The 26,620-nt window shown below is 51.2% G+C and overlaps 1 protein-coding gene across 1 annotated transcript in view; it reads right to left on the bottom strand.

The window, feature by feature from the left end:
* ADCY5 (adenylate cyclase 5) overlaps positions 1–26,620 on the bottom strand; it is a 147,526-nt gene that overhangs the window by 15,284 nt on the left and 105,622 nt on the right. Inside the window, exons 4-12 of the mRNA XM_025913541.2 lie at positions 25,887–25,998; positions 24,155–24,282; positions 22,010–22,168; positions 21,000–21,141; positions 18,618–18,758; positions 14,354–14,376; positions 13,282–13,426; positions 11,995–12,092; positions 8,886–8,973 (exon numbers count right to left, since the gene is read on the bottom strand). Coding sequence (XP_025769326.2) covers positions 8,886–8,973; positions 11,995–12,092; positions 13,282–13,426; positions 14,354–14,376; positions 18,618–18,758; positions 21,000–21,141; positions 22,010–22,168; positions 24,155–24,282; positions 25,887–25,998 — 1,036 coding nt within the window. The remainder of the gene's footprint in view (positions 1–8,885; positions 8,974–11,994; positions 12,093–13,281; positions 13,427–14,353; positions 14,377–18,617; positions 18,759–20,999; positions 21,142–22,009; positions 22,169–24,154; positions 24,283–25,886; positions 25,999–26,620) is intronic.

Genomic DNA, 26,620 nt, shown 5'->3' with positions numbered 1-26,620 from the left:
GGCTGGCCAGGAGTGAGTCTACCTGGGAAGCTTACAGGGGAGAGAGGCGTGGTGGAAGGAAAGGTGCTATCCTGCCCCCAGCAGAACAGAGGAAAAGGCACATGAATCCGCCATGTGAGTTCTGGGCTGGTCAGGGTTACAATCAGGCAGTTAAGGAAGCCTGGAAGGACCCAGAACTTTCCCAAGGAGGGTCGGAAGGCTTCTTGGCAGTAAGAAGCTGTGGGTCTGAGGACTTGGAGAAAACTTAGGGTCTGAAGGGAGGAAATGGGCTTGTGAGAAGGGGACAGAGTAGCATGTGAGCAGGAGGGTGGGGCCCTAGACAAGTGAATTAAGTGAACCTTTTGTTCAGGACTCCCATTGATCTCCTGTTTCCCCTCACCTACCCTCCCTACATTTCCTTCAATTAGACAAACAGCATGTCCAACCAAAGACCCACCTTAGTTTTGGTAGCTAAATGACCCAGTCCACTGTATCTACACAGTTGGCTTTGTCCACCATGGCGGGTGCCAGGAGTAAAGGCAGAGTGGGGAGTTAATTGGTTAATGGGTATAGACGTTCAGTTTGGGAAGATGAAAAAGTTCTGGAGACGGACAGTGATGATGGTTGCACCAGAGAGTGAATGCATTTAATGCTGCTGAACTGTACATTTAAAAAGGTTACAACGGAGAATTCTGTATTATGTACCATTTAAGAAAGAAAGCAAAAAGACAACCCAGAGAATAGGAGAAAATTGTTGCAAACCATATCTCTAATAAGGGTGCTGCAACCAGAATACAGTAGTCTCCTCTTATGCGTGGGGATATATTCCAAGACCGCCCCCCCCAGAGGCCTAAAATTGTAGACAGTACAGAAATGCATATATACTATGCTTTGTCCTATATACATACACTTAGCATAAAGTTTAATTTATAAATTAGGCATGGTTAGACATTAATAACAATAACTAATACAAATGTAGAACAATTACAAAAATATACTACAATAAAAGTTATGTGAATGTGGTCTCTCCTCTCTCTGAAAATATCTTATTGGATTCGCCCTTCTGCTGACGATGTGAGATGATAAAATGCCTACGTGATGTGAGGAAGTGAGGTGAATGATGTAGGCACCGTGAGGTAGTGTTAGGCTACTAGTGACCTTCTGACGATACGTCAGAAGGAGGGTCATCTGTTTCCAGACCACAGGAACTGAAACCATAATAAATGAAATCATGGATAAGGGGGGGACTACAGTATACAAGGAGCTCTTCCAACTCAACAATAAGACAACCCAATTTAAAAATGGGACAATGATTTGAATAGGTATCTCTCCAAAGAATCTATACAAATGGCCAATGAGCACATGACATGAAAAGATGTTTGTTGTGAGTCATCAGGGAAATGCATATCAAAAACATGAGATACCAGCTCACACCCACCAGGATGGCTATAATCCAAAAGTCAGGTGATAGTAAGTGTTGGTAAGGACATAGGGATATCAGAATCCTCATCCATTGCTGGTGGGAATGTAAAATAGTGCAGGTGCTTTGGAAAACAGGTTGGCAGTTTCTCAAAATGATCAACAGTTACCATATGACCCAACAACTGTACTTGTAGGTATATACCCAAGAGAACTAAAAACGTAAGTCCATGTAAAACCTCGTATACAAATGTTCATAGCAGTACTATTCATTATAGCTTGAAAGTGGAAACTACTCGATAAACTAAATGTGATATTTCCACAGAATGGAATGTCATTTGGCCATGAAAAGGAACAAAATGTTTTTACATGATATGACACGGGTGAACCTTGAGAGTATATGCTAAGTGAAAGAAGACAATCTCAAAAGGCCACACGTTGTAGGAGTTCAGGCAAATTCATACGGACAGAAAGGAGAGTTTGAGGCTGCCAGGGGCTGTGGCGAGCAGGGAATGAACAGCGACTGCTAACAGGTATGGGGTTTCTTTTCAGGATGATGACAATGTTCTGGAATTATAGTGGTTAACAGTTGCCCAACTTTATGAATATACTAAAAACTACTGAATTACAGTTTCATCCACCTTCATAAAGGTGCATCTTATAGATGTGAATTGTATCTCAATAAGGAACTTATTAAACAGCTCTTACCAGCTGCCTGACCCTGGGAAAATCATCAAGGGCTCTGAGCTGCAGCTTTCCTATTTATATGTAGGGGAGATCTATCTCCCAAGGTGGCCATGAAGACTCGTGAAATGATGCATACCAAAGTGCTTCGTGAGCTGCTAAATTCAATAGAAAATTTAGTTAATATTTGCATTTTTAAAGAGCTCTATTGCCAGTAAGAGTGAAAACCCCTGTTTCCTATTGAAGGACTTTTTTTTCATAGATGGGGAAAGTGTTCTGGCACTAGCATGAGGATCCCACTCTGAAAAGGTATGACAGATGGTTTCTAATTTTTGTCTGCTTGAAATGTTGCCATTCCATCCTATCCCCCGACCCATGTTATTTAAATAATTTCAGTTCTAATCGCCCTATCCATCAATTGAAGGGTTTCTTTTATTATTTTGCACTCGCCGATGAGATGTAGGCAAAAGTTATTAGTTATTAGAAATTGGCTGGGGAACAGGATATGCACACGGGCTTGCTTCCCCGGGGAAGGTGGGACCAGGAGCCCCACAGGGGCCACCCAGAGGCCGGGAGAAAAACTGCAGGCTATTTTTAAAATTCAGGCTGGAAAAGTACTTCACATCTAACAAATGATTGGCTTTTAATGCACTGGCTTGCTACAAGCCGATTTCCTTTGTCATCCTTTAAAAAGACCTGCTCTTCACTTTAAAACTTCAAATCTCCAGAAGATTTGACATCCTGCTCTGGTATCAGTTGATATAGGGTATCTCATCTCCTGTAGTCAAAAAGTTCATCTATATATTGACCCTAACTCCCATCATATTAATCCCAGTGCGGACGGTGAACGTCTTCACCTGGACAGAGTTTTCTCACAGAGATGCATCACAGCTGCCACCAGATCTTGGAGACTATTTTTTTTTTTTCCAGCAGGATAATTGTGCCTGTGCAAACAATTGTTCAATGCCTGCTCACTCACAATTAGAGCTCAAAAAACAAAAACAAAAACAAAAACAAAAAGATTAAAAAAAAATTCCAAACCAGTACATTCCCAGTCCGATGAACTCAAATCAATTCAACATGAAATACAGGAGTGGGGACATAATTAATAAACCATGACTGGGGTGAAGGACAGTTTTGATCTCGGCCACTCTGAAAACCTCCAGGCAAATTGATGACCAGCCTGGGGTCCTGGTTCTGTGATGTGGGGTCAGGGTATTGCAGAGATGAAAAAAGGTGATGAAATCTAATGGGGAAAAAAATGAAGAAAACAGCCTTTTTGACAAGAAACTGATTTTAAAAAGCAGTAGCTCCTACTTTACGACATTTTTTTTTTTTTAAGATATAAAAACTGCAGAGGCCAAACAAGGCAGGCTCCACACCACTGCACTCCTTGGGGTCAAATGGACATATTAACAAAAGCAGTGTCTTTGGGAGGAAGGACTGTGGCTCTGGAATCTAGAACCACTGGGGTTTAAATCCCAGCTATGGCACCTCCTAGCCCCAGGGCTTCAGGAAAGCTGCCTAACCTCTCTGAGCCTCACTGACCCCATCTGCAGTATGGATATGATAAACGCCCTCTTCAAAGCTTAGAAAACACAGCTCCAAGTGCAGAGCTGGGATGCGGACCCTCAACTGCCTGGCTCAACAGCCATGGGATGAACTGAAGATACGCCTCCTGGAGTGAAACGCTCTCTATCCCCAAAGAAACGTGTGTCTGGCAAAATGTATCCTCTAATAGACAAAACGTGCCCCTGAGCATGCTAGGAGAAGCATGAGTGTGGGGCTCTAAAGTCCCCACAGGACAGAAGATACCTAAGAGGTAAGAGGTACTGTAGTGTAGTAAGACCTTATTTCAGAAACTGGGGACAGTAGCCAGGCTGGGGTAGAAAGAAGTGCCAGCAAGGGCAGGGGGGTGCGGTGGTGGACTTCAGGCTGCAGGGAGAGAGAAGAGGTTTCTGGTGACTGCGCAGAGCACACAGAGCCTAGAAGCAGCCCTGGCCATGGTTCCCAGGAGCTCAGGCAGTCAGGTCCCGGTAGTCTGTGGGAGACAAGCTAAGAGGAGCCAGCAGCCTGGAGGATGGAGATTTAAATACACACATGTATACACCTGTGCACGCAAGCATGCACACACACGCCAAGAGCTATGTGGTCAAGTACTCCTTCTGTGCCTATCTACTCCCAAGCTCCAAAATGTAGGAAAGGAGTCTGGCCTTCCAAGTAAGAACGTGCTAATGAGCCACAGTAAAGATAGGGGGCCCAGACCAGAAGGTGGGGAAAGGAGGCAGCCAACCTCTTCTACCCATCTAAGTGGAGGTAGCAGAAATGCTAGCATTGTCAGAAACAAGCATAGGAGGATGGGGCAGAAGTCACAGGGAGGCTGATGGAACAGTCAGAGGTGCCCAAAAAGAGGAGAGGCTGTACTCAGGAGACATGACTGAGTTCACCATCCCTGAAGGTAATCAAGCAGAGGCCAGCCCATCCTTATTATCATAAAGGGATTCCAGTCTCAGGTGGGTGTCTGGGCTGCTTCACTGCTCCAGCCATTTCCAATTTGAGATTCTGAGTCCGGACCCTTGTGTGATGGCAAGGAGGGATGCAGTGTGGCTTTTTCTTTTCTTTTTAAATTAAAAAAAAAAATTTTTTTTAACGTTTATTTATTTTTGAGACAGAGAGAGACAGAGCATGAACAGGGGAGGGGCAGAGAGAGAGGGAGACACAGAATCTGAAACAGGCTCCAGGCTCTGAACGGTCAGCACAGAGCCCGACACGGGGCTCGATCTCACGGACCGCGAGATCATGACCTGAGCCCAAGTCGGACGCTTAACCGACCAAGCCACCCAGGCGCCCCTCTTTTTTAATGTTTTTAACGTTTATTTATTTTTGAGAGACAGAGAGAGACAGAGCATGAGTGAGGGAAAGACAGAGAGAGAGGGAGACACAGAATCTGAAGCAGCTAAAGGCTCTGAGCTGTCAGCACAGAGCCCGACACGGGGCTCAAACCCACAAACCGTGAGATCGTGACCTGAGCTGAAGACAGACGCTTCACCAACTGAGCCACCCAGGCGCCCCTCAGCATGGCTTTTTCTAAGACAAGCAGCTGTGGGGCCCAGGGCAGCACAGATGCCAAGGGAAGGGAGGAGCGACGTGTGCAGATGCTCAGACTGCCCTTCTGAGACGGCATCGCCAGAAGAAAAGAAGTGCTCCAGGGATGATCCTTAGGGCAAAGCAGCCCGGAGACCGCGGGGCCCTGAAGGGAAGCTGATGCTCTGAGCAGCGAGGCCAGGAGACCAAGACACCAGGTTAGCCCCAAGTCCCCAGAGATGTCTGTGAACCAGATCACGCTGTGTCAGGAAAGGACCAAACAGGCCCACCATGAAAAGGCCATCGGAGCACTCGGTGGGAAGTTCCAGAAAAACTTTCCCACAAAAAGGACCCAGGAAGCCATTCCCTGACAGACAGCTGACACAACTAACTTGGCTAATCCGACTAATTCAGTCGATACTTTCTTCACATTTCTCTCTACAAAAAGGCGAAAACATCGACATTTGAGCAAGGAAGGCCACGCTGTATTGGGGAAATGGGGAAATGGGAAAACAAATGGAAAAGAGAAAGAAACCATGTCTGACAGAGCTGCCTGGCTTTGGATCCGCTGGGCTCATGCTGCGGGTAATTTAGAACTGTCATATCTCATCAGAAAGTCACTGCCCATGACTCCTGAAAAACTGTGCAAGTAAGATGAGAAATGTCTGGGTTCTGCTAAAGGGCAAGTGTTTTCAAAGTGAAAACAGAACGACACGGAAAATTCCAGTTCAGTCAGCTATAGGGCAATACCTTGAAAAGGTGATAAAATCAACTTTTAGTCCGTGCACCTGCAGGCAGTGTGCAGTGGGGTCCGGGACAGGCCGCGCCCGGCATTAGGGAAAGCGAGGCCAGTCCACCCTGCTGCACAGATGCCAGAGAAGTACCCCTGTCACATCTCAGTGTGCAAACAGTTCATCCACATGGAAGAGGAAAGAATAATGAAATGGAAGAGGAGTTCAAGCTACAGACAACTTCTCCAGTGAGGGTCTACTTCCCAGAAAGTGGAGAAATGCTGAGAAGATGGTGCATCAGAGGTGGTGGTGGGGGGGTGGTGCAGGGAAATGCAGTGAGGACCTCAAGGTGGGTACTACAGTCTACTTGACTCCTGGCCCAAAGGCCCAAATCAGCAGGTGTCAGATTTGTTACGCCAGGGAGCACTTTTCTCCTAAATAGTTTATAGAAGCTCTATATCTATAAGCTGGAAGCAGCAGCCTCTCCTGGTTGAGGGGGGTGTGTGCAGAGGGGCGAGGGATGGAGTGGGTGGGGGACAGGCACTCCATCCACCAGGCTCTCCCGCCGAGGGAACCCTGGCCACCACAGAAGCGTCAGAAAAATCATTGAGCTGGATAAAGGAATTGAGAATAAAATTATTGAAGGTGACATTGATTACAAAATAGATAGATTCAAAAAAACACAAGGAGGCAGGAATGATTTTCATAAATAATCTCGAACAGTGGCAAAAAGAATTCAATGGACCAAAGTATTAACTCAAAATAGCCAGTGCAGGCAGGGCCATGAGCCTTCCTCCCCCACCTCCACTCCCCCCTACCATCAGGAACACATGCCAATCAGGAAACATAAATGAAGTCAGAGCAGCTCAGATTTCTCAAAGCAGGGAACAGGAAAGAGAGAAGTCTAGATTCTAGTTTTAAAATTGTAGACTACATATAGCTTTGATTCAGACTTGAATAAGCTCATTGGGTACGTCAAACAATGACTTTGCCTCAATTTATAACTTAAAAAGACGATTCTTGGGGCGCCTGGGTGGCGCAGTCAGGTTAAGCGTCCGACTTCAGCCAGGTCAAGATCTCGTGGTCCGTGGGTTCGAGCCCCGCGTCAGGCTCTGGGCTGATGGCTCAGAGCCTGGAGCCTGTTTCCGATTCTGTGTCTCCCTCTCTGCTCACACTCTGGCTCTCTCTCCAATTAGTAAATAAACATTTAAAAAAGATAAAAAAATTTGCATTTTAACTGTACAAATTAGTGGCATTAATTATATGCATAATGTGCAAACCATTACCACTCTATTTCCAAAATGCCCTAGTTCCAAAACCCTTCCATCACTCGATACAGAAACTCTGCACCCACGAAGCACTAATTCTCCATTCCCCATCCTGACAACCTCAGGACCCTCTATCTGCTTTCTGTCTCTATGAATTTGCCTATTCCAGATATTCTATACAAGTGGAATCATACAATATATGTCCCTTTGAGTCTGGCTTCTTTAAGCATGTTTTCAACGTTCATCCATATTGTAGCGTGTGTCAGAACTCCATTCCCTTCTGTGGGTAGGTGACAGTCCATTGCGTAGATATACCATTTTTGCTTATCTATTCATCTGTTGATGGACATTTGTGTTGTTTCCCCCTTTTGGCTACTGTGAATGTACCATGTACTTTCACAGCCACGAGATAGAGAAAGTGGAAGTGCTCCCGAGGGAAAAAGCAGGTTGGGAGTGAGGTGTAGGGGCAAGACAACAGAAAGACCAAAAGGCAGGAGGTGACTCAACACAGACTTGAGGAAGGAGCTGGTGGAGAGGCAGGGGACTAGGATTAAACCCTACGAGGCAGTGAAGTCACTGGCCAAGCACACAGCTCAACACGCCAACTGACCCAGGCCCACCCTGCCTCCCTCGGGGTGTCACCTTCTGTATCCGCTCAGGGGGAGGGCTAAACCACTCCGGAGGATTCCCAGTTGGGGGGTGGGGGGGGGCTTCCAATTCTGACAATTAGTCTACCAAGAACTTGACCATTAGGTAATTAAACAATTAACAATCTAACAAAATACCCTGCTTTGAGTGTGGAGAGAGAAAGGGGACTCTGGAGGTGACAAAGGTCCAATCCTTCCAGAAGAAGAATGTGGTTCTTACTGCAGTGTGTGTAGGGAATGATGGCAGAGTCTGCCCCCCACCCTGCCCAGGGCTTGGCTCCAAGTGAGTGTTGAGGAGGAGCAGAGAAATGGTTACAGCAGAAGCCGGAGGGGCTTGTCCCTGCCTGAGGACAGAGTGCTTTCTGGGGCCAGGCTGTCCCATCAGGGAAGTCTTAAACCACTAGGGAAGGAAATGACGGAAAGGCTTGGTGGACAAAGCAAAGGGGAACCTGAGTGATTTCCACCACAGACCAGAATGGCTTGTGGCCAGGTCTCCTGAAGGACACAGCCTGCCTAAGAGGAGGCAGGGGAGAAAAACACAGAATAGGATTTTCTGCCCACATTATTAGCTGTGTGGCCCTGTTTGAAACACTGAACCACTCTGGGCCACTCTCCTCATCTATATGATGGGCGATTCAAAAGCCATCATCCCTGTGGTCCCCCCAGAGCCAATTCCAGGCACATGGGGACACTGAAGGGGGTGTTGAGAGAGGTCTCTTCCACACTCAGCCTTTTAGCAAATATTTATTGACCATTGCTCCAAGCAGGCATGTGCAGGTGCCCTTCCTTCATCCTACCGGATACCAAGGGGACAGACAGAAGAGGCAGTGACACTACCTCCTTGTTGCAAAGATTTGCAAAGGCAGATTAAAGTAGCCAACACAAATAAGGCTCCACTGACAAAGTGCTCCCTATAGTCGAGCTTGCTGCAATGCCAATCAAGAGTTGTGCCCCAGCATAATGTACCCCTGACCCCAAGGGTGACTCCTGGGCTCCTGGGAGGAGCTCCTTATCAGTGGGCTGGGGAGGGAGGGAAGAAGGTGGCTGGGGGCTCAGGTGCGAGCTAGACTCACCTTCACGCAGGAATAAATCACGGACACAAACACCACCAAGGTCAGCAGCAGGAAACAGGTCAGGTAGAAACTCAACATGAACACGGAGCTGGAAAAAGAGAGGAAGTGGGGAATTCTGGGGCCCTGAAAACCTCTGGAAGGAAAAGGAAGTTGCTCCATTCCCCCTGAATCCATTGCCCAGTCTTTTCTAGCCCCTGATTCACTAAGAAGGGCTTACACAGCCTTGAGAACTGATTCAGGACCCCTCCGTAATGATCTGGCTCCTGTCCTTGCCACCTCCCCGCACTTCCCTGTGGGGAGCAGAAGCCTGCAGCGGCGGGGGGGGGGGGGGGGGGGGGGGGGGGGGGGCTAAAGGGAGAAGCAAGTGTCACCTGCTCAATATTTTGCCTAATTAAGGACCTGTTTTAAAAATCACCTGGTTATTCCCTCCAAGTAGTTACTCTCAGCTAGGATTAACTGTGAAAGCTGGAAACAGATTTGATAAACAGCCATCATTTTTAAAAATGCATTTGTCAGCAGCCTGACCAGACACTCTGAGAAACATCAGTGATGTATTCTTCTAGAGGAGAGAGTCCCTAAATCTTGTCCCCTGCCAAGCCCCACACCAAGTCCTACTCAGTTTTGCTCCCCTGCTCTTCAGCCAGTTCAGCAAGAAAATGCAAGGAACCCCCCCCCCACCCCCCCCGCCCCTTCTTCCTGAGGCAGATCACGGGTGACTTTCACCATGGGCCAGAATCCTCAGACAAAAGAGTGGCCAGTGACTTTCCACCTGGAACCTTCGTTTGGCCCTCCTGGGGCAGGGGCTGGCCAAGGTACACACCATCATATCAGGAGACCACAGAAGTCCCTTTTCTCTTTCAGGGTATGAGAATGGCCTAGAGATGCCAGGCGTTGTGAGCCAGTTAAAGGCAAGTGGATGACTTGAAAAGGCAGGTGAATACCACTAGAGAGGCATCCAAAGGGCGTCTGTGTTCCAGGCTCCCCCAGAGGCCAGCACTTAGATGCCTTACACAAATAGAACAAGGTAGAGAACTCTCTTCAGAGGGAAAGAAAGACCTTTAAAGTAGGTCTTTCCTGCTTCTGTAGAGAAAGGACTGCTAGAGAAAGACTTCCGTCAATGCCTTAGCAACTCAGAGCTGCGGCCAGGGGGAATGAAGCCACTGTGGGCAGAGCAGGGAAGGAGGAAAACCCCGCCCACAAGCCATGCTGCAGAAAAAGAAAAGCGGCCCAGAGGCAGGGTTATGCGCCCAAGCTAACTGGACTAGCAGGTGCAGTGGGACAGAAGGACTAGGTTGCCTATTTATACCTGTAGCTCCATTTCAATACCAGAAAAATTGGATCCTGTGGCAATAAGGACCCACAGTCCCACCAGCCCTGCGCCACCTCCGTGTGGGGGGCAATGGGCATCAGCTGCACAACCAGAGTGGAACTGGCTGCCAGTGTCTGGTATCCTGACAGAGTCATAGTGGGTACACATGTAATGGCTATCTCTGCAACAACGTGTCATTAAAAATTCAAAGCTTTGAGCAGCAAGACATGAAGGCATTGTGTACCTCCTGATAACATGCACTAAGAAGGACACATCACGTGTACGGGATTCTTGTCAAAAAAGCATAACCTCAGTCTAATCATGAGAAAACATCAGACAAGCACAAATTGAGATATCTGCACATTAATTGGCCAGTACTCATCAAGGGTGTTAAGGCCACAAAAGACAAATAAAAGCTGAGGAAGTATCACAGATTAGCTGGGGCCAAGGAGACAGAAGAGGTAAATGCAATGTGGGATCCTGGACTGGCCCCTGGGACACAAAAAGGCCATTAGGGGCAACACTGATGGAATTAGATTACGGTCACTAGTTACTAGTGTCACCCCAGTTACTAGTGTGTCATGCCAGCGTTAATCTCCTGGTTTCGACCATCACACTACAGTTATGTAAGTGGTCAACATGAGGGAAAGCTGGATGAAGGATGTACAGAAACCCTCCATAATACTCTTGTCACTTTTTTATAAGTCTGTAATTATTTCAAAATGAAGAGTAGAAGGCATTGGGATGAGGGGCCCCTTCTGGATCAAGTTGGACTTAGGAGACATAACTGAACACAACCAGTGGGTCCTGGGTAGATCCTGGCTATGAATAAACTAACAGTTGAAGACGTTGGGAGACAATTTTGGAAATCTGAACATGGACTTGGTGTTACACGACTGCAGAGAACCGCTGCTAATTTTGTCTGGTGTATAAGGCACTGTGGTTAAGAAGGGAAAGCCCTTAAAATAGGACTGTATTGAGGGTTTTTGAGGGGAGGGGGGGAATGTCCTTTTGTCTAAAATTTAAATAAGCAGAAAAGAAACAGATAAATTATAAAATATCAACAATAGTTATACTTTACAGTATAGGGGATGGGTGCTGCTTATATTAATTACTTTTCTGTATGTTTGAAAGGTTGCATAAGAAGTAACAAATATGTGTACAGACATGGGCACACACACATACAAATGTATACACACACACGCAAACAGACATGGAGCAGTTATCTTTCCTGTTTAGATGTGACTCTACTGTGACTATGTCCCTAACACTTCATCTCAAAAAGCCCACTGGCAACATCCGAGTGGTTCCTCAGAAGCCACAGGCCTCTGTAAGGGACACAGTCAGTCCTTGGAAGCATTCTAGAATATCTCTTTGAGGAAAGCCATCAGAACCAGAAATCCATTCTTTGAAATACCCAGAGTTGCAGAAAACCCTTATCTTTTGAAGATGTATTGATGATTTTGCAAGAACCAAAGGTCACACAGAAGCAAACCTGAGTACTTTTGGGTGATTTAACGGGCAGCCGCAGTGTGGGTACAATGGGCCAAGATGACGAAGTGCCGACAAGGAGTCTCTCATGCAGCAAGGCAGCGCCCAGAGGGAAATCTCCCACCCTGGAAGGAGCAACTCACCTCTCTGTCACAAGGGAGTCAGACTTGTAGCTTCCCGGTCACACCGAGGACACATTTGGAAACTTCTCCCTGTCTAAACAGGCTTAGCGCAGACCTCCGCCTCTGCTCTCCTACATGACCTCCCCTCCCACCCTTGAAGCCCCACAGCCAGAGGGACAGTACTTACTGGGGCACGATGGTGATCTGGACAAAGCAGATGAAGAGGAAGACAAGCGAGGCACATGCCACATAGGCACCGAATCGGTCATCCACCTGCTTGGAGTACTGAGAGGGATGTGCGGGGTGAGAGGGGCAGAGACACCTGGCCCCGTCCACTCCAGCCCCGCTCCACCCCAGACACTCCTAAGACCTGGAGACCTGGAAGAACCAGCACTAGCCTTGGTGCTCAAGAAACCAGTCCAAAGCACTATAAAGTGGTGCCTGTTGGGGAGGACAGTTGAATTGTGTCAAACCAGAAACTTCCTGTAGGTCGGGTCACCATGAGAGTAACTCGTCACGATCATGGCTCACATCACGGAGCGCCATCTGCATGCTAGGACACATATCAGGTCTATGGCATCCTTATGCATGGACGTAGGTACTGGACCTATATAGCTGCTACTTCCCAGGTGAGCGAGCTGGGGCTCAGAGAGGACATGAGGCTCACCCAAAATCACAGAGCTCGTCTCTGAGGGCCCAGCTCCCAGCCCCAGCTCCTCCCAAGACACCAATAGGCAGTGGGAACAGAGGCTGTGCTGGCACAGAGTCACCAGAGAGGGTGCTTTGTGACTCAGTTCCATTAACTGCTGGTGAACAGTGCTTGCCTCCTAGGATTGCCTCACTGGACGATGACCTGAGTTCACACAAGCCCGTTTTAACTCAACACTGGGGAAACGCCGTGGCGTGGGCAAAGACCCTGGACCAAGGTCTGGTTCTGGCTCTTTCACTACTTCACTGGTGGCCTAGAGCAAGTCACCCAACCTCTCAGTCACAATTTAAGGAGATGGGACAAAGAGATCTCAACTGACTGCCTCTTCCAAATGTTTTCCAGTGTGCCAGAGGCAGCAGGGGGATCCACTGGTGATGATAATGATAGCAATAATAGCAACAATAAAAATAACATAAACAGCAATGGACATTCACGGAACATCTATGTGGCCAATACTATCTTATGTGCTTTCTATATATGGATTTATTTAATGCTCACTATGACCCTATGAAGAAGGTATGTTAAATATCCCCATTTTCCAGATAAGGAAATGGAGACATGAGGAAGTGAAGACTTCTCTCTTCTGACCATGAAAGTCCCCCTAAAATCTCCATCTACTGGGTAGCATGGCATCGGAGCAGAGGGAACGGAGACAAAGGGCTCTTTCCATGGTGATGGAGAGCAGAAGGGAGCCTTCTATTGTCCTGTCCCCTCCCCCTGGTTCTGGTTCTGCCCAGGGCCTCGTTCCCACCCATGGTGCTGTACCTTCTTCTCTAAGTCAGGCTCCCTGAAGGTCAAGAGGAACTTGCGGACATGCTCAGACCGCAGCCTGTCGATGCTCCTGGCGTCAATGGCACGGCCCAGAAATTCGTCCACTTCATCCTCGGGGTTTGCACTTTCCTGGGCGTTCCTGGGGAGCAAGACATGCAGACACACAGCAGGCTGACCACCAGGGGGCGCCGCAAGAGGGCCCACTTGAGCCCATGCACCCAGGCCCATTAGAAACGCCCTAATAAGGGCTGGGGAAGCTGGGACTGAGATCCGGAACCCAAGTCCCCCCGCTTTTTAACTGCACACATACACAGAAAGCTGCCAGTGTCTGACCTTCTGGCTGAAGGGCCTCACCGACAGTAAGGCTTTTCTGACTCTACTCATATATTATTATAGTATAATATGACTTATCATCAAAGTTTTCATTGTTTTTCCCCACAGCTAACAGTCTCTGCTCTTCACTCTCCAGCGGTACCGTCATCCTGAAATAAAGGCCAAGATCCAGAGGCAAGACTGCTGCCCCAGGGGCTGTGAGCTACCCCGCTGCTTTAACCCGGCCCAGGGCACCCTCTGGGAAGCAGGTGTCATGATCAGGGTGCCAAACTAAAAGCCCATCACTCAAGGTGATGCCTAGTCCTTGAGTGGGGTTTCTGACAGCCCCCAAGAACCAGGAAATGGAAGAGAAAGAGGAGCACATTCCCTCAAGGCACCAGGATGTGGCCAGACCTGGTGACCAACGTGCAAGGTCTGCATTTTGCTGAGAGCAGCAGGCGCGTGTGTGTGCGTGCACACAGGCATGTGAAGAGCATGCACGTATGCAGTTGTGAGTGCACACGTATGTCCACGCATGTGTTTGTGGGAAGATTACAAACGGGCAGTGCCGAGCCCAGCCTCTCTGCCCTGGGCTCCTGGGCTGCCCATCTGTCAGCTGCAGTGCTCTGGTCATTCTCAGCCAAGGCTGTGTGGCCTCACTCCCCAAGCAATGCGGGGAAACTGAGCTATAAGACGAATGTGGGCCTATCCCCCAGGCCAAGAGAGCAGGAATAAAGAAGGGCATGTTACTCACTTGTCCTTGGGGTCTTCAAAGCCCTAAAAAAGAGGGACAGAGAGAGAAGGAAAGAAGTATGAGAACAGAGAGGACGGAGAACTGAGGCTTCCAGAGGGACTACGGGAAGGCTGCAGCTCATTTACTCTCTACGGCTCACCGAGGAGTCTGCACAGAGAGAGGACTGTCACCCAGGAGTTTGTCCTTCCTTCCCTCAGTGAATACAGCCAGGTTCTTCCTATGGGATACGCTCTGCTACGTGCTGGGGGCACACTGTGATTTCATGTCGCCCACTGGCAAAACTCACGTGTCTAAGCTCTTCCTGTCCCCACATCCAATTCCCCAACTCCCCTTGCCCCAGAGCCTGGGCTTCGTGGGTCCCTCTCAATTCTACCACTTATTCAGATGGAATAAGAGAAACCATTAAGTGACCACTGCCCCCACCCCAGCCTCACTGAGCACACAAAATCTGGGAATTCACATGTTTTGAGCTTAAGAAAGTTAAGCTCCAGTTACCTGTAACAGCTTTCCTAGCGTATGAGAACTAGCATGTTCTTACAAAAAGCCAGGATTGGTTGGGGTGAGAAACCTGCGTTCCATGGGTTTGACTGCCGCTCACATACACAGGGCATGGGTGAGTGTGAAGGTCCCCTACCGGTCTCCAAACTCAAATCCCTATTTATCTACACAGTCCACAAAGGGACAGATGTGTCTCGGGGTGTGACCAGCTGTGGCAGAATGAAGGGTGGGTTCCCTAAAGTGGCAAAGGGGTGGAATCCAAGAGGTAGTGGAGGAGGTAGCAAGCAGCCCCAGGGCTGTGTCAGGTAAGGCTCCAGTTGCCAGGGCAAGGACCGAGTGTGACCTGTGGTCTTTTGGGGCCCAGCGTGGGGCACACTGCTGGGCAAACGTGGAGGTCAGTAAGCGCCAGGTGAACCCAAGGCCAAATGAACACACCTCTCTTTATGCACACTGCAGACAGTTTGAAAATGCAAAAAGCATTCATGAGCCAGAGTTGCCAGGAACTAAAACAGATGTGGGGTCCACACCACACCCCATGTTCTCTTTTCTACCCCCCCCCCCCCCAGTGGAGGGCCCCAGGGGCCTCGGCAGCCTCTAGTGGCACATCCAAGTGCCCAACTGTGGACCCTGAGCTCCTCCGAGGATGCCAGACCCTTCTTGTCCTCTGAGAACCATCGGGCCCTCTGTCCAGGCTGTAAGACCCGGCCCACTTCACCATCCCAGCCCCAGGCTGGAGGAGTTGGTGTTAGTCAAGTGGGTGCTCCGCCTAGGGAGCAGGCCCAAGCTGGGTGCCCCCCGCGATCCCTCAGAGCACGAGCTTGAGTGGGCAGCACAGGGCCTGGACAGGCCAGCTCTCCGCAGAATATGGTGAGGCGCTGGCACTGAATTCCACCACGGGGGCCAGCAAGGATTTTACTCCGGGACTGAGGACAACCAGGCTGTACTGTGCTTATGCAGGTCTCTGCAGCTCAGAAATCTACCCGACACGTTTTTAACAAACCTATTTCTGACCTTCCCCTACGCTCCTTTGGTCATTTACTGGGGTTGGCTGGGGACTGGGTCCGGTGGATGCCATGTTAGTGTGGAGAGCTCAGCACTGGGTTAGGGTGTCGGCAAAAGAACCTTGGCAAATGGTTGTAAAGAACACAGTCCCGCAGATGGGTTCAAGTCTCACGATCTGCTTACTACTTCTAGAACAACGGTCCTCAGCCTGGCTAGGAGGACCCTCACATGGGTTCTGCCACAGCACTTCTGGGGAGCAGCTCAGCTCAGGGGGTCCTGTGTGGTTCCCAATTCCGGTCCCTTGGCCCTAAAAGCAGGAACAGAGGCCATGGCCCCTCGGCTCATCCACACGGAGGTTCGTACGCCCTCTTGGCAAGCTGCTCGTCTCCTCTGGGCACTTGGGCTCAGCCCGCTGCCCCCACAGAACGCAGAGCTTCCCTGGTTAGATGAGCAGATGCCCCTGCATGCCCTTCCTGTCAACCTTCTTATTAGTAAGTACCCTCAGGGACTTCACAACACTTGTGCCTAAGCACATACCAGAGCAGCTCGTCACTACGTTTTAAAAGCTGAGTAAAAGCCGAAACAAGATTTAAAGAAATAAGAGTGCTGCCTACAGGTTAGTACCTTTCTTAGTGTTCTCAGACACCGCTTAACCTAATCCTCCACCCCCACCATCGGTGGAAGTCAGGGAAGCATCTCTCCTTTTGAGCATCTTTACCAAAGGTTTCAGGCAAGTTTAACACCAGAAGTCAGTGGTGTGCCTGGCGGCTGGCAGAACTACCCCCTCAACAGCCTAGACACTCAGACTGGGCGGGCTGGGGGCTGGAACTGGTCCTTTGACGCCAGCCTCTGGCGACTCTGCTCGGCCAGGATGAGGGATGGGAGTCTCTTCTCCCAAAGGCTGCTGCAGAGGCGTCCCCAACCCTGTTCTTCCACACACCTTCCCATCCCTCTGTGCTGGCGAGGCAGCTGATGCCACGGAGGAGCCTGGCAGCCAGTCTCCCCCGAGACGGCCCTTTCCCCAGTTACAGCCCTTCCGCTGATGGTTCCAAGGCTCCTGGTCCTAACAATGATTAATACATCTGCTAAACCGGTGCTTATGCTCCAAACTGTCTCCTTTGGGACTCTGAAATAACTGAAGACTCTGCTTACACCAAGTATCTCCAAAGAAAAAAGCTTTCCAACAATTTTAAACAGAGAAAGCCCACCAGGCACCTTTCCTGCCTGCTTGTGGCTCTTCTTCCTCTCCTCTCCCCGCCTAGTCTCCTGCTCAGCTCTGTCCTCTCCCTCCTGTCTTTCTGCTCCTCTTCCCTCCCACCTGGATGAGAGCCTCCCTCTTTGCACCCAGCTCTCAGTGGCCCCACACTATGCTCACCCCCTCTGGACCCAGTCACGTGGATACAGAATCCACAGCAGATTATTAAAGGGCTAGGGTGAGAACAAAGAGGTCCACCGACTGCTCTTTGCCTTGAGGAGGGCCCCCCAGGGAGAGGGAATGTGGCTAGTGGCCTGGGCGGCACTGGCCAGACCTGTGAAGTCCAAGTTCAAAGCCCTGGGGGAAGGCTGGGTCCCTCCCACTCTGTTCCCTCATAACCTTCATGTCCTGCAAGTTGCTTCTTGACTGTCAAAAACTAAAATAGAGGTCTTGACTCAATTCATTTTTTGATCTTACACATTTTCCTTGAACCTCTGTCATCTGCTATTTGCCAGTTAGCAAGCAGCAGAGTGGCTGGGTCCCCAGCCTGTCCCTGGCTCAGTCAGCTGACTCAGCTGGATTTTCATGGAGTTTATCTCTAGTCCCTGCTGCTGTAGCTAAAACCTGCTCCAACCTACAGACCCCAAATTGGGGATCCTAGTGCTGGCGCGCCCCACCTCATTCTTCTACCCTGGCGCGTGCATGTGCGCGCTCTCTGTCTCTGTCTCTCTGTCTCTCTCTCTCTCTCTGTCTCTCTCTCTCTCTCTCTCTCTCTCTCACACACACACACACACACACACACACACACACACATACACACACGGCTCCCCACACCCTGTTGCTTCATCCACCCCTCTCTCACGGTGGGCGACTCCCATGGGAACCAGGCTGCTTGTGAGCCAAGGAGTTTGTTCGGACATGGATGCCAAACTCTTTGATAAAAACAAAGAAAAACACTGCTGCCAGACCCTGACTTCTGTTACCCCTCTCCCTCTTCCTCTCACCCTCTGAATTCTTTGTCATCACTGACAGAACCCAGGCAGCACATCCTGAATTAGCCTGTTCTTGGTGTGTGTTTAGGGACAGTGGGGGGGTGGGGGGGGTGTCTGTCCTCCAAGGCAGTTGGGGTCCCGTGTCCCCCACCCCTTCCATGGCCTCTGCTCACCCTGCAGAGTGCCCCGCAGTGAGCAGGGGCACTTCTCAGCACAGAGGGCAGAGGGGACCATCACCTGGCACTTCACCAAAAAGTGCTGAGATGGTCTCTGAGCAACTGAGCCAAAGGATGTGTTTCAGCTGCCCAGGAAGGGCACCTGATAAGCTGGTGCCCACCAGACAGTGCCAACAGACCACTGGAGGCTCTGGCTGGACTCAGGGGCTGCTTCCAGCCTGTGAGACTCATGGAGAGAGCCCAGGGCCAGAAATCAGGCACTCTGGCTCCTAGTCCAAAGTGGATTCTGTGGCTCTCCAGGTGCCATCAGGCAACACAAGGGGTCTGACCCCGTCCTCACACTCAAGGAAGGCCCTAGCCCTGGAGAGTACTGCCCACCCACTGTTCCCCCTGCTACTCACCATCCGCTTCATCTCCTTGGACACCTGGTTGCCCCCTAGGTGGTTGTAGAAGGGACGCTCAGCCCCCCAGTGAGGCGGGTTGTGCCCAATGGAGTTGGTTCTCTGACGATTCATCTTGGCGATCATGGCCTTTTCTTCTTTCTGGGAGAGCCAAACACATGCATCAGTCTGTGGGCAGAGCCTACCAGGTGAGCCCAAGTGGGCAGTTTCTCATGGCTCCCAGGTGCCTGGCCAGGTAGGGGCTGAGGCAGGTGCCCCTCTCTTCTGTGCACATCCTGGAGCCTAGACATCTGCCAGGATCCTAGAGCTCACTGGAGAAAGCATCTTAAATCCCTCCAAATTTCCCAACATAGCCCTAGCTGGCTTAGGTGGGAGGTTGGTCTTATGAGAAAGCAAAGAGGCTTTCCCAATTGTCATTGGCATAGAATTGTCAGGGGTGGGCAGAGCTTGGGTCTGAGGTGCTCAAGGTGAAGGAGAGAGAAGAAACCTAGGATTCCAATCCACTCAACTTATCCCAAACAACCATGTTCTGCCAGAGGGTGCAGTAAGACAGGCCCTGCTGCCCAGAAGGCAGCTCGGAGAGGTTTGGGTCACTAGAGCTTGAGATGCAAAGGCCGATAGACATTGTACAAATACACAAGCGGGGCCTCAGCTGGCTCCCCACGTGTCAACCATCATCTCTGTCTGTCCATCCATCCAATGGGCTCCAGGTGGAGGGCCGGAGAGGCCCTGGGGAGACCTGAGGCAGCCTTCCCCTCAATTCCCTCTCTGAGCCTGGGAAGGGAGCCCATAAGACCAGGGACACAGAGGGGAGGGGACACAGCCTGCTTCAGCTGACATTGCTCTGGATACGGGGTGTCACTCTCTGTCTCCATTTCATCCTTTCTGGACCGCTTGTCAAGAAGCTGGAAGAACACACCCCATAGAACCCAGGGTAGAAGGTAACAGCTCTCAGCCTGGGTGGGGCAGGAAGGTGGGGCTGAAGACCTCATCAACCTAACAGAGGGGAGGGGGTGGGAGGAAGGCCTGGGAGGAGGTCAGTTCACTTGAACTATAGTCAAACAGCAAGCAAATGTTCAAAAATGTGACAAATAAGCCACCGGGTGCTCTCCCCAGAACGTATACATCCTCCCATCCCTCTTCATGGTCTGTGGGGGGCCTGGCACAGCTCCCTGGAAGGGGCCCCACAGCCAGGACCTGTCTCCAGGGCTGCACTGCTGCGGCGATGAGGTGCCCGTGTGATGTCCCTGTCAGGGTGGACACCTGTCCCAAGGAGCCCTGTATCCCTTTAAAAATCAACCTCTGCTGTCACTCAACACTTTCTCTGGACTTTTCTCCCAGCTTAATTTTATTTTTAGTCTAATGTCTTTTTTTTTAAATTTTTTTACATGTTTATTTATTTTTGAGAGAGAGAGAGAGAGAGAGACAAACAGACAGAGCATGAGCAGGGAAGGGGCAGAGAGAGAGGGAGACACAGACTCTGAAGCAGGCTTCAGGCTCTGAGCTGTCCGCACAGAGCCCAACACGGGGCTTGAACTCATGAGCCATGAGATCATGACCTGAGCCAAAACCAAGAGTCAGACGCTTAAACGACTGAGCCACCCAGGCACCCCTAGTCTAACTTCTTAAGAAAGGAAGAGGGAAGATTTCTCTGTCAAAAGGTTCTGACCAACAGGTCAGTTCAATGGAAAGATTCATCAGTAAAAGGCATTTTAATCTAGGGAGAAATAGAAAATGTTCTCTTCATTCACTTTAAAAATTAAGAACATGGAACATGACACTATTAAAAATAGAATGCCAAAGTCTGCTAATAATTCAGTTTTATATTTGGGCAAGTGTGGGATGGGACAAAGTGAGGGGGAAGAAGGGGACTATAAGGTGAAAGAGGGAAAGAACAGAGGTCCTCTCGAGAAATAAAGGTCTGCAGGGACAGAGACCTATTGAGACGAAGAGATAGGGAAGGAACGAATCCACCTAGTTCACGCAACAGACAAGGAGCAAGGCAGAGATGAAACCAATGGCTGGAGATACAGTAGATGGCGGACAGACCTCCTAGTTGTTTTATTTCCATGCCCTGGCCTACTGCTGTGTTGCTAACTGATTTGAGGCCTGTTGCATTTTTGCAACAGAAGCAAAATGAAAACATTCCCTCTTTGCTGTCAGCCGTCACAAGGACTTTCTAACTCTCATGTCCTTCCCAAGATGCAGGAACCACGACCGTGTGAGAAATTCACGACTTGACTCAAGGGAAGAGTGAGAAGACAAGGAAGCGGCTGCCAAGAAACATTCCTCCCCAGAAGAAGAAGGCCGCGCAACCCCTGGAGCCCTCCCCCGCCCACCTGGCCCACCCGGTCCACCCGGCCCCTCAGCCCTTGGCCCAACCCGCTTCTGGGTGCAGCGCAGGATGAGGAAGGTCTCAATGCTGTGCTCCTTGAGGTAGGCGTTGCGCTCGCCCCCACAGCCTGGCTCCACCTCGTAGTCACCATTCAGGTAGTTGAGTGTGGCCTTGGTGATGTGGATGCGCCTGCAGGTGGGGAGAGATGCAGGCAGAGCAGGGCAGAAAACATGACTTCAGAACTCCAGTCCCCACACAGAACCACACTGCAACTGACTTGGCCACAGTTCAAACCCCAGGGCCCGAACCCTGGCTCAGATGCTAAGCCCAACTTAGATCCCAGCCTCAACACACTGCATCTCTCCACTGTTCAAGGTAGACCCCTTCCCACCTGATCATACCACATCACATCTACATTATGTCATCCTCATCACAGAATACATCATTAGCCTGTCAGGAGGACACAGTCTCAGTCTCACAAATCTCACAAACCCGCTCAGGAGCCAGCAGTGGCTCTGGCTGAGTACACGACTGAGTCCAGATCCCCCAGCCTGGCACCAATGTTCTTTTAACACAGGCACTGTTTTTCCCACTGGTCCCTAAGCGGTCATGTGCTCTACTTCCATTCCTTGGAAATACCGTGTTTCCTATACCTGTGCCTGTCCTCGCTGTAGTCTCTCAGCCTGGCCCTCTCTCCACTCCCACCTTCCTCACCTGTCCGAATCCCGCCCAGTCACCCTGGCCAGCTCACATCCTTTCCATCCTGGCCACCCCTGAAAATTACCCACAGTTCCTCCCTCCTCCAGAACTCTACCCCATCTATCACATCACACAACAAGTTGCCCTATTTTGTGCAAATATCTTCTGGGTAAAGCCCGGGCAAAGGTTGAGAGGCTGCTCCCTACAACTTGCCATGGTGTGGTGCAAGTAATTTGTTAAGGAGAGGACCTTCTACTAAAATTCTGCCAAACCCATCCTGCCCACCCCCTGCCCCATGCCTTGGGACAGTCACCCTGAGTGGGGCTGGGTGGGAAGCGAAGTCTGGGCCCTCACTCACCCTGCCTTGCCTCCAGCTTCCATGTGGTTGGCCAGCGTGACGTCATTAGACCAGACGTCGAACTGCCACTTCCTGAGACCAAGGACACCGCAGTGTACTCGCCCGCTGTGAATTCCCACGCGCATGTTCACGTTCACCCCAGTCACCTCCCGGACCAACCTGGGGATGGAGCAGGGGTAAGGCTGGGAGAGGGTCGGGGTCCAGGCACACAGAGTGGGGGTGGGGCTGGAAGGCACGGGGTCGGGGGTGTGACAGAAGGTGCAGGGGTCAAAGAGTCATTTCTCTCTGGTCCAGCCCAAATTCAGAGTCTGAGACTGTTCCACCTGACGGGCACCGCACAGGCTGGGCCCTGGTGCTCAGGTGCTGTAAGTGAGGCGTTGCTTCCCGGCATGGCCACAAGGGGGCACAGCGCCTCACACTACAACCCAGGACTCACTGCTTCCCCACTAAGGTAACTAAGGTTCTCTTTGCTACCCTCAAGTCAATTCAGCTGTGTTCCGCATATTAGTGCCCGACCGAGACAGGGAAGTTATAGCCGCTTCAAACCCCATTCATAGAATACTCGGATCTGTCCACATTGCTGCTGCTTCTTGGACATTAGCAGGATAACGGAGAAAGGTGGTTAACTATTTCAAGAGAGGACACATGTCCTGCTCAGGAGAGAAGGGGAGCCTGAGCAGGTGCAGGGGATCAGGGATGTTCCATGTGCTGGAAGACAGCACCAGTCCCCACCGCGGTGGCACATGCACCACACCCTGGGGCGCAGGGGCCTCTAGTAGATGGGTGGGCCCTCTGCAGGATGGAGAGTGTGATGGAAACTCTATTGCTCTGGGTATATGTCTGAGGCGTAGGGTCTGCAGAAGAGGGTACAGGTGCTTGGGGGGGGGAGGGGGTACACAGTGTGTACTCTTTAGGGACCTGGATACTCTCTGATACCCTGGGATAGATCTACTCAGGCAGCTGTGGGACCAGCAGTCTGACCTGGCCTAGAGGGCAGGACCACCATGTGGACACTTGCCCTCCTCACCACCTCACAGGCAAGAGGCTGACGCCTGACACAGGAAAGACTGATGTCATTCATCATTGCTCTTGTCCTGGGATACCTCGGCTGTGGCTGCGCCTTCCATCCACAGTGCCTCCGGCCCCTTGCTTAGGTTGATAACATCTCATTCCGCCTTTCTGTCTTAACTCTGGGGCCACTTCCTGCAAGAAGCCTCTCTTGGTCTTCCCAATGGAAACAACTGACCCTTCCTGGACCCTCCCATCTCGATTTGCCTCTCCCACCTGGTGGCGACTGCTCGGCATGCCTGGTATCACAGCAGCGGGAGTCCCAGCCTCTCCCTCAACAGACTCCATGCTTCCAGGCAAGGGGGGGAAGCACTGGCTAGCCCAAGCACGCAGGGGCAGTCAGTAAACACTGCAGAAAGGAACTCCACCAAACCGAATGGACCCCGCCACCTTCCTGGACAGCTACTCTGACTTCTGACCTTGCCCACTGTGGCTTTTCCTTTGCCCCTCCCTGGCTACTTCTGAACCTCGAAATTCCTGAGCCTAAGCTTGGATTACCCATACCTTTTCATGACTGGACCTCCTTCTCTGGCTAGCAGTGACCAAGGATTGGCCAAAGATCTTTTTTGCTATTGCTCCCAGGAAGGACGGGACACCTGTTTGCATCCAATTGCCCTATTGTGTTACCCTAGGGAGCTGTTTAACCCCTGTGAGTCCAACCTTACTCATCTGGAAAAAAATGGGACCAATGGGCTCTGCCCCTGGCTGGGTAGTCGTGGGACCTAAAAGACTAGGGTGCAATGCATAGGACCAGCACGACGGCCACCTGGTCCTCCTCTCTTGCAGAGGTGAGGCCACATCTCCCGCTACCCTGGAGTCTGCAAACCCCTCCCCTCCTAGAGGACATGTTCCTCTGGGAAAAGCTTCCTAGGCTGCTGTGGATAGAAGTTGCCCAGGAGAAGGCTCAAAGTCTAGAGGTGCAAATCAGCCCTCCAGCATGGCCACGGGGCCTTGGGAGACAGCTTTGCCCCAGTTTCCCTGCCTCCATTAGTTCCACCTGGAGGCCAGTGGGTCAGTTACTCAGGCTGTGGGACAGCACCCCCACAGATGGACAGTCCCCCGCAGACTGGCACTTACGAGATGGCCTCAATCATGTCCATGCCCATCTCCACGCAGCAGTGAGCGTGGTCAGCCCTCGCTTCAGGCAGCCCAGAGACACAGTAATAACAATCCCCCAGGATCTTAATACGTAAACAGTGATTCTCCTGGAAAGCAAATTAATTTTAAAAATTAAAAATAGTAGGAAAGAGAAGTGGGAGGGAAAGAAACGGGAAGCAAACAGATTCACCCCATGCCTGGAATAACTTGCCTTTTAGGGCAGTGAGCACAGACCCAGTGCCGGCAGATGCATGGCCCCAGCCCCAGGACAGGCTTATCGGGACTGGCGGGTAGTGGGGGGGGGAGCGGTGGAGGACAGGCTGAGCAGCCCTCACAGAGGCATTCCAGCCTCCCCAGGCTCAGGAACTCACTTTTATGGTCACTGCTGAGACCCAAGAAGAATGCAGTTGGTCTGATGAGGGAGCAAACAGGGCAGACTCATCAGAGTGAGGAAGGTCCCAAGTTGAGAGCCAGCCCCTGGTTCTACTGCCAGGCCCCAGAGAACGCTCTGACTCTTGGCCTAAGGTTCTACGGACAGTTTGCTGATTCTCCTTCTTTTACAAAAAGACTGAAGCAGAAATGAGACCTAACCAAAGCTCATCTGACCCTCAGCCTGAGACTTATACCAAAAAGAATGCTGCTAAACCAGCAAGCACATGAGCGCTAAGATACCCACAGAGCTGAAGCACCCGCCCACTGCTGCTCCTGAACAGAGGAACTGGCAGGGTCACCCGACAGTCAGGGTGACCCATGACTAGGGTTGGGATGGGATGTCGTTAGTCACCAATTCTCCAAATCTGGCCCCTAGAAGTTACTCCATGAAGCGGGATGCTAGGACACACCAGTCCGTGTGGCCTGGACTCTCATTTAAGGCCCCCCCAAAATCCAAGGGCCCAGCATACACCCACTCGCCCCACCCACGTTCAGTGATAGAAACAACCAGTGAGGTGTGAGACCCGCCATCTAATGCCCTTGGCGGCCCTGCTGCCGCCTCTGACCAGCACTGGCCTCTCATCAATGATCTGGTCTGGTGTCCTGAGAGGGCAAAAGGGAACGTGTCCACGTCGGTGATACCGCAGCAAGCAGCCCCTGACGTGCAAAGACTCTACAAAGGTCCAGAGCATCACTCAAAGACACGAAAGCTGGGAAAGGATGACAGTGTCAGCAAGGGCCTAACGAACGAACGCACAGTTCACCACTCCAGGCCCCGGGGTGCTACTTCCAATTTGCCAAACAGTGCAGCATCCTCTTTCCGGAAGCCTCTAGGGGGTGGCACGTAGCTGTCTGCAGGCCAGTTGCGACTCAGACTCATTCTCTTATCACTGGCCAACCTCATCAAGAAAATGGCTCTATGGCACCTAATTTGCCAACCAAACAGAAATTCCTCAGGGGCCTGGGCAGTGTTACCTGCGGGCCTTGCCGCACCCCCCTCCTCAGATGGAGGGCTCGCCCACTTGCCCCCACCGTGACCAGTGACAGTGTAAAAGTAAGGTGTGAGGATACGCAGCCCTTGCAACCCCTCTGCCCCCCCCCCCCCCCCCAGTTCTCAACAGTGGACTCTGCCCAGCAGGGCACACGCTGGCACAGCGCCTGTCCCTGGGGTTCGGCGAGTCCTTGGCCACAGCACTCTCCCTCAGGCAGCCCAGATGGAGCCACCCTCTGGCTCCAGCACAGGCCCTTGGGTGCTGAGGACAGCAGGCAGGAGACTCACCGCAGCCAGCTTGTCGAAGCGGGCGAAGAGCTCGTTGAGGGTCATGACTAGCTCCTGGGCAGTGCACTGGGATGCCAGGCTGGTGAAGCCCTCGATGTCAGCAAACAGGATGCTGGGGAGACAGGTGGAGGAAGACCCCCATGAGAGAGGGAGTTCAGGGGGACACAGCCAGGGCCACCCTCTGCCTTAGGAGAGCTGTTGGCCAGAAAGAGTCCAGGTGCAGGCAGGGGCAGGCGGGGGGCTCCAAATGGCTGCTGGGGAGCAGATCAAGAGCCCTGGCACCAGAGAGTTGAGGATGCTGGCCTCTCCATGCTGGCCGGGAGATATGCTAGAGTCCTGCTTCCTGTGCTCTAATTGTGCCCTCACTCCCACTCAGGAGGAAAGATGGGACAAAGGCATATGAAGTCTGGGAGTATGCATCTGCCTGAGTTACCAAAGTCAGGGGCCTGCCCCCCTCCCCCAGTTCTGTCACCTCTTGGGCCTGCCCTGTTTAACTCTTGAGCAAACCCCTCAAGGTAACTGGGGCCTTTGATTCATCTGCTTGGAAAGTGTTTCAGGCCTAAAGGGCAGCCATATTAAGGTCTCACCTCTCCACCCTACAGATAGGGTTTTAGACCCCAAGCCCTCCATCCCAAGGGAGTCCTCTAGAAGGGACAGACTAAAGCGGCCTAGGGGAGAGAGACAGAGAGGAAGACACAGCCAGCAAGCTTCTCTGGAAGCCTCCAACTCATCCC

This window comes from Puma concolor, chromosome C2, assembly GCF_028749965.1.
Source record: "Puma concolor isolate L17-30 chromosome C2, mPumCon1.1.hap2, whole genome shotgun sequence".
NCBI classification, from domain to species: domain Eukaryota; kingdom Metazoa; phylum Chordata; class Mammalia; order Carnivora; family Felidae; genus Puma; species Puma concolor.
Note: the sequence above shows the minus strand (reverse complement) of the source record. Positions and strands in the feature narration are given on the sequence as shown.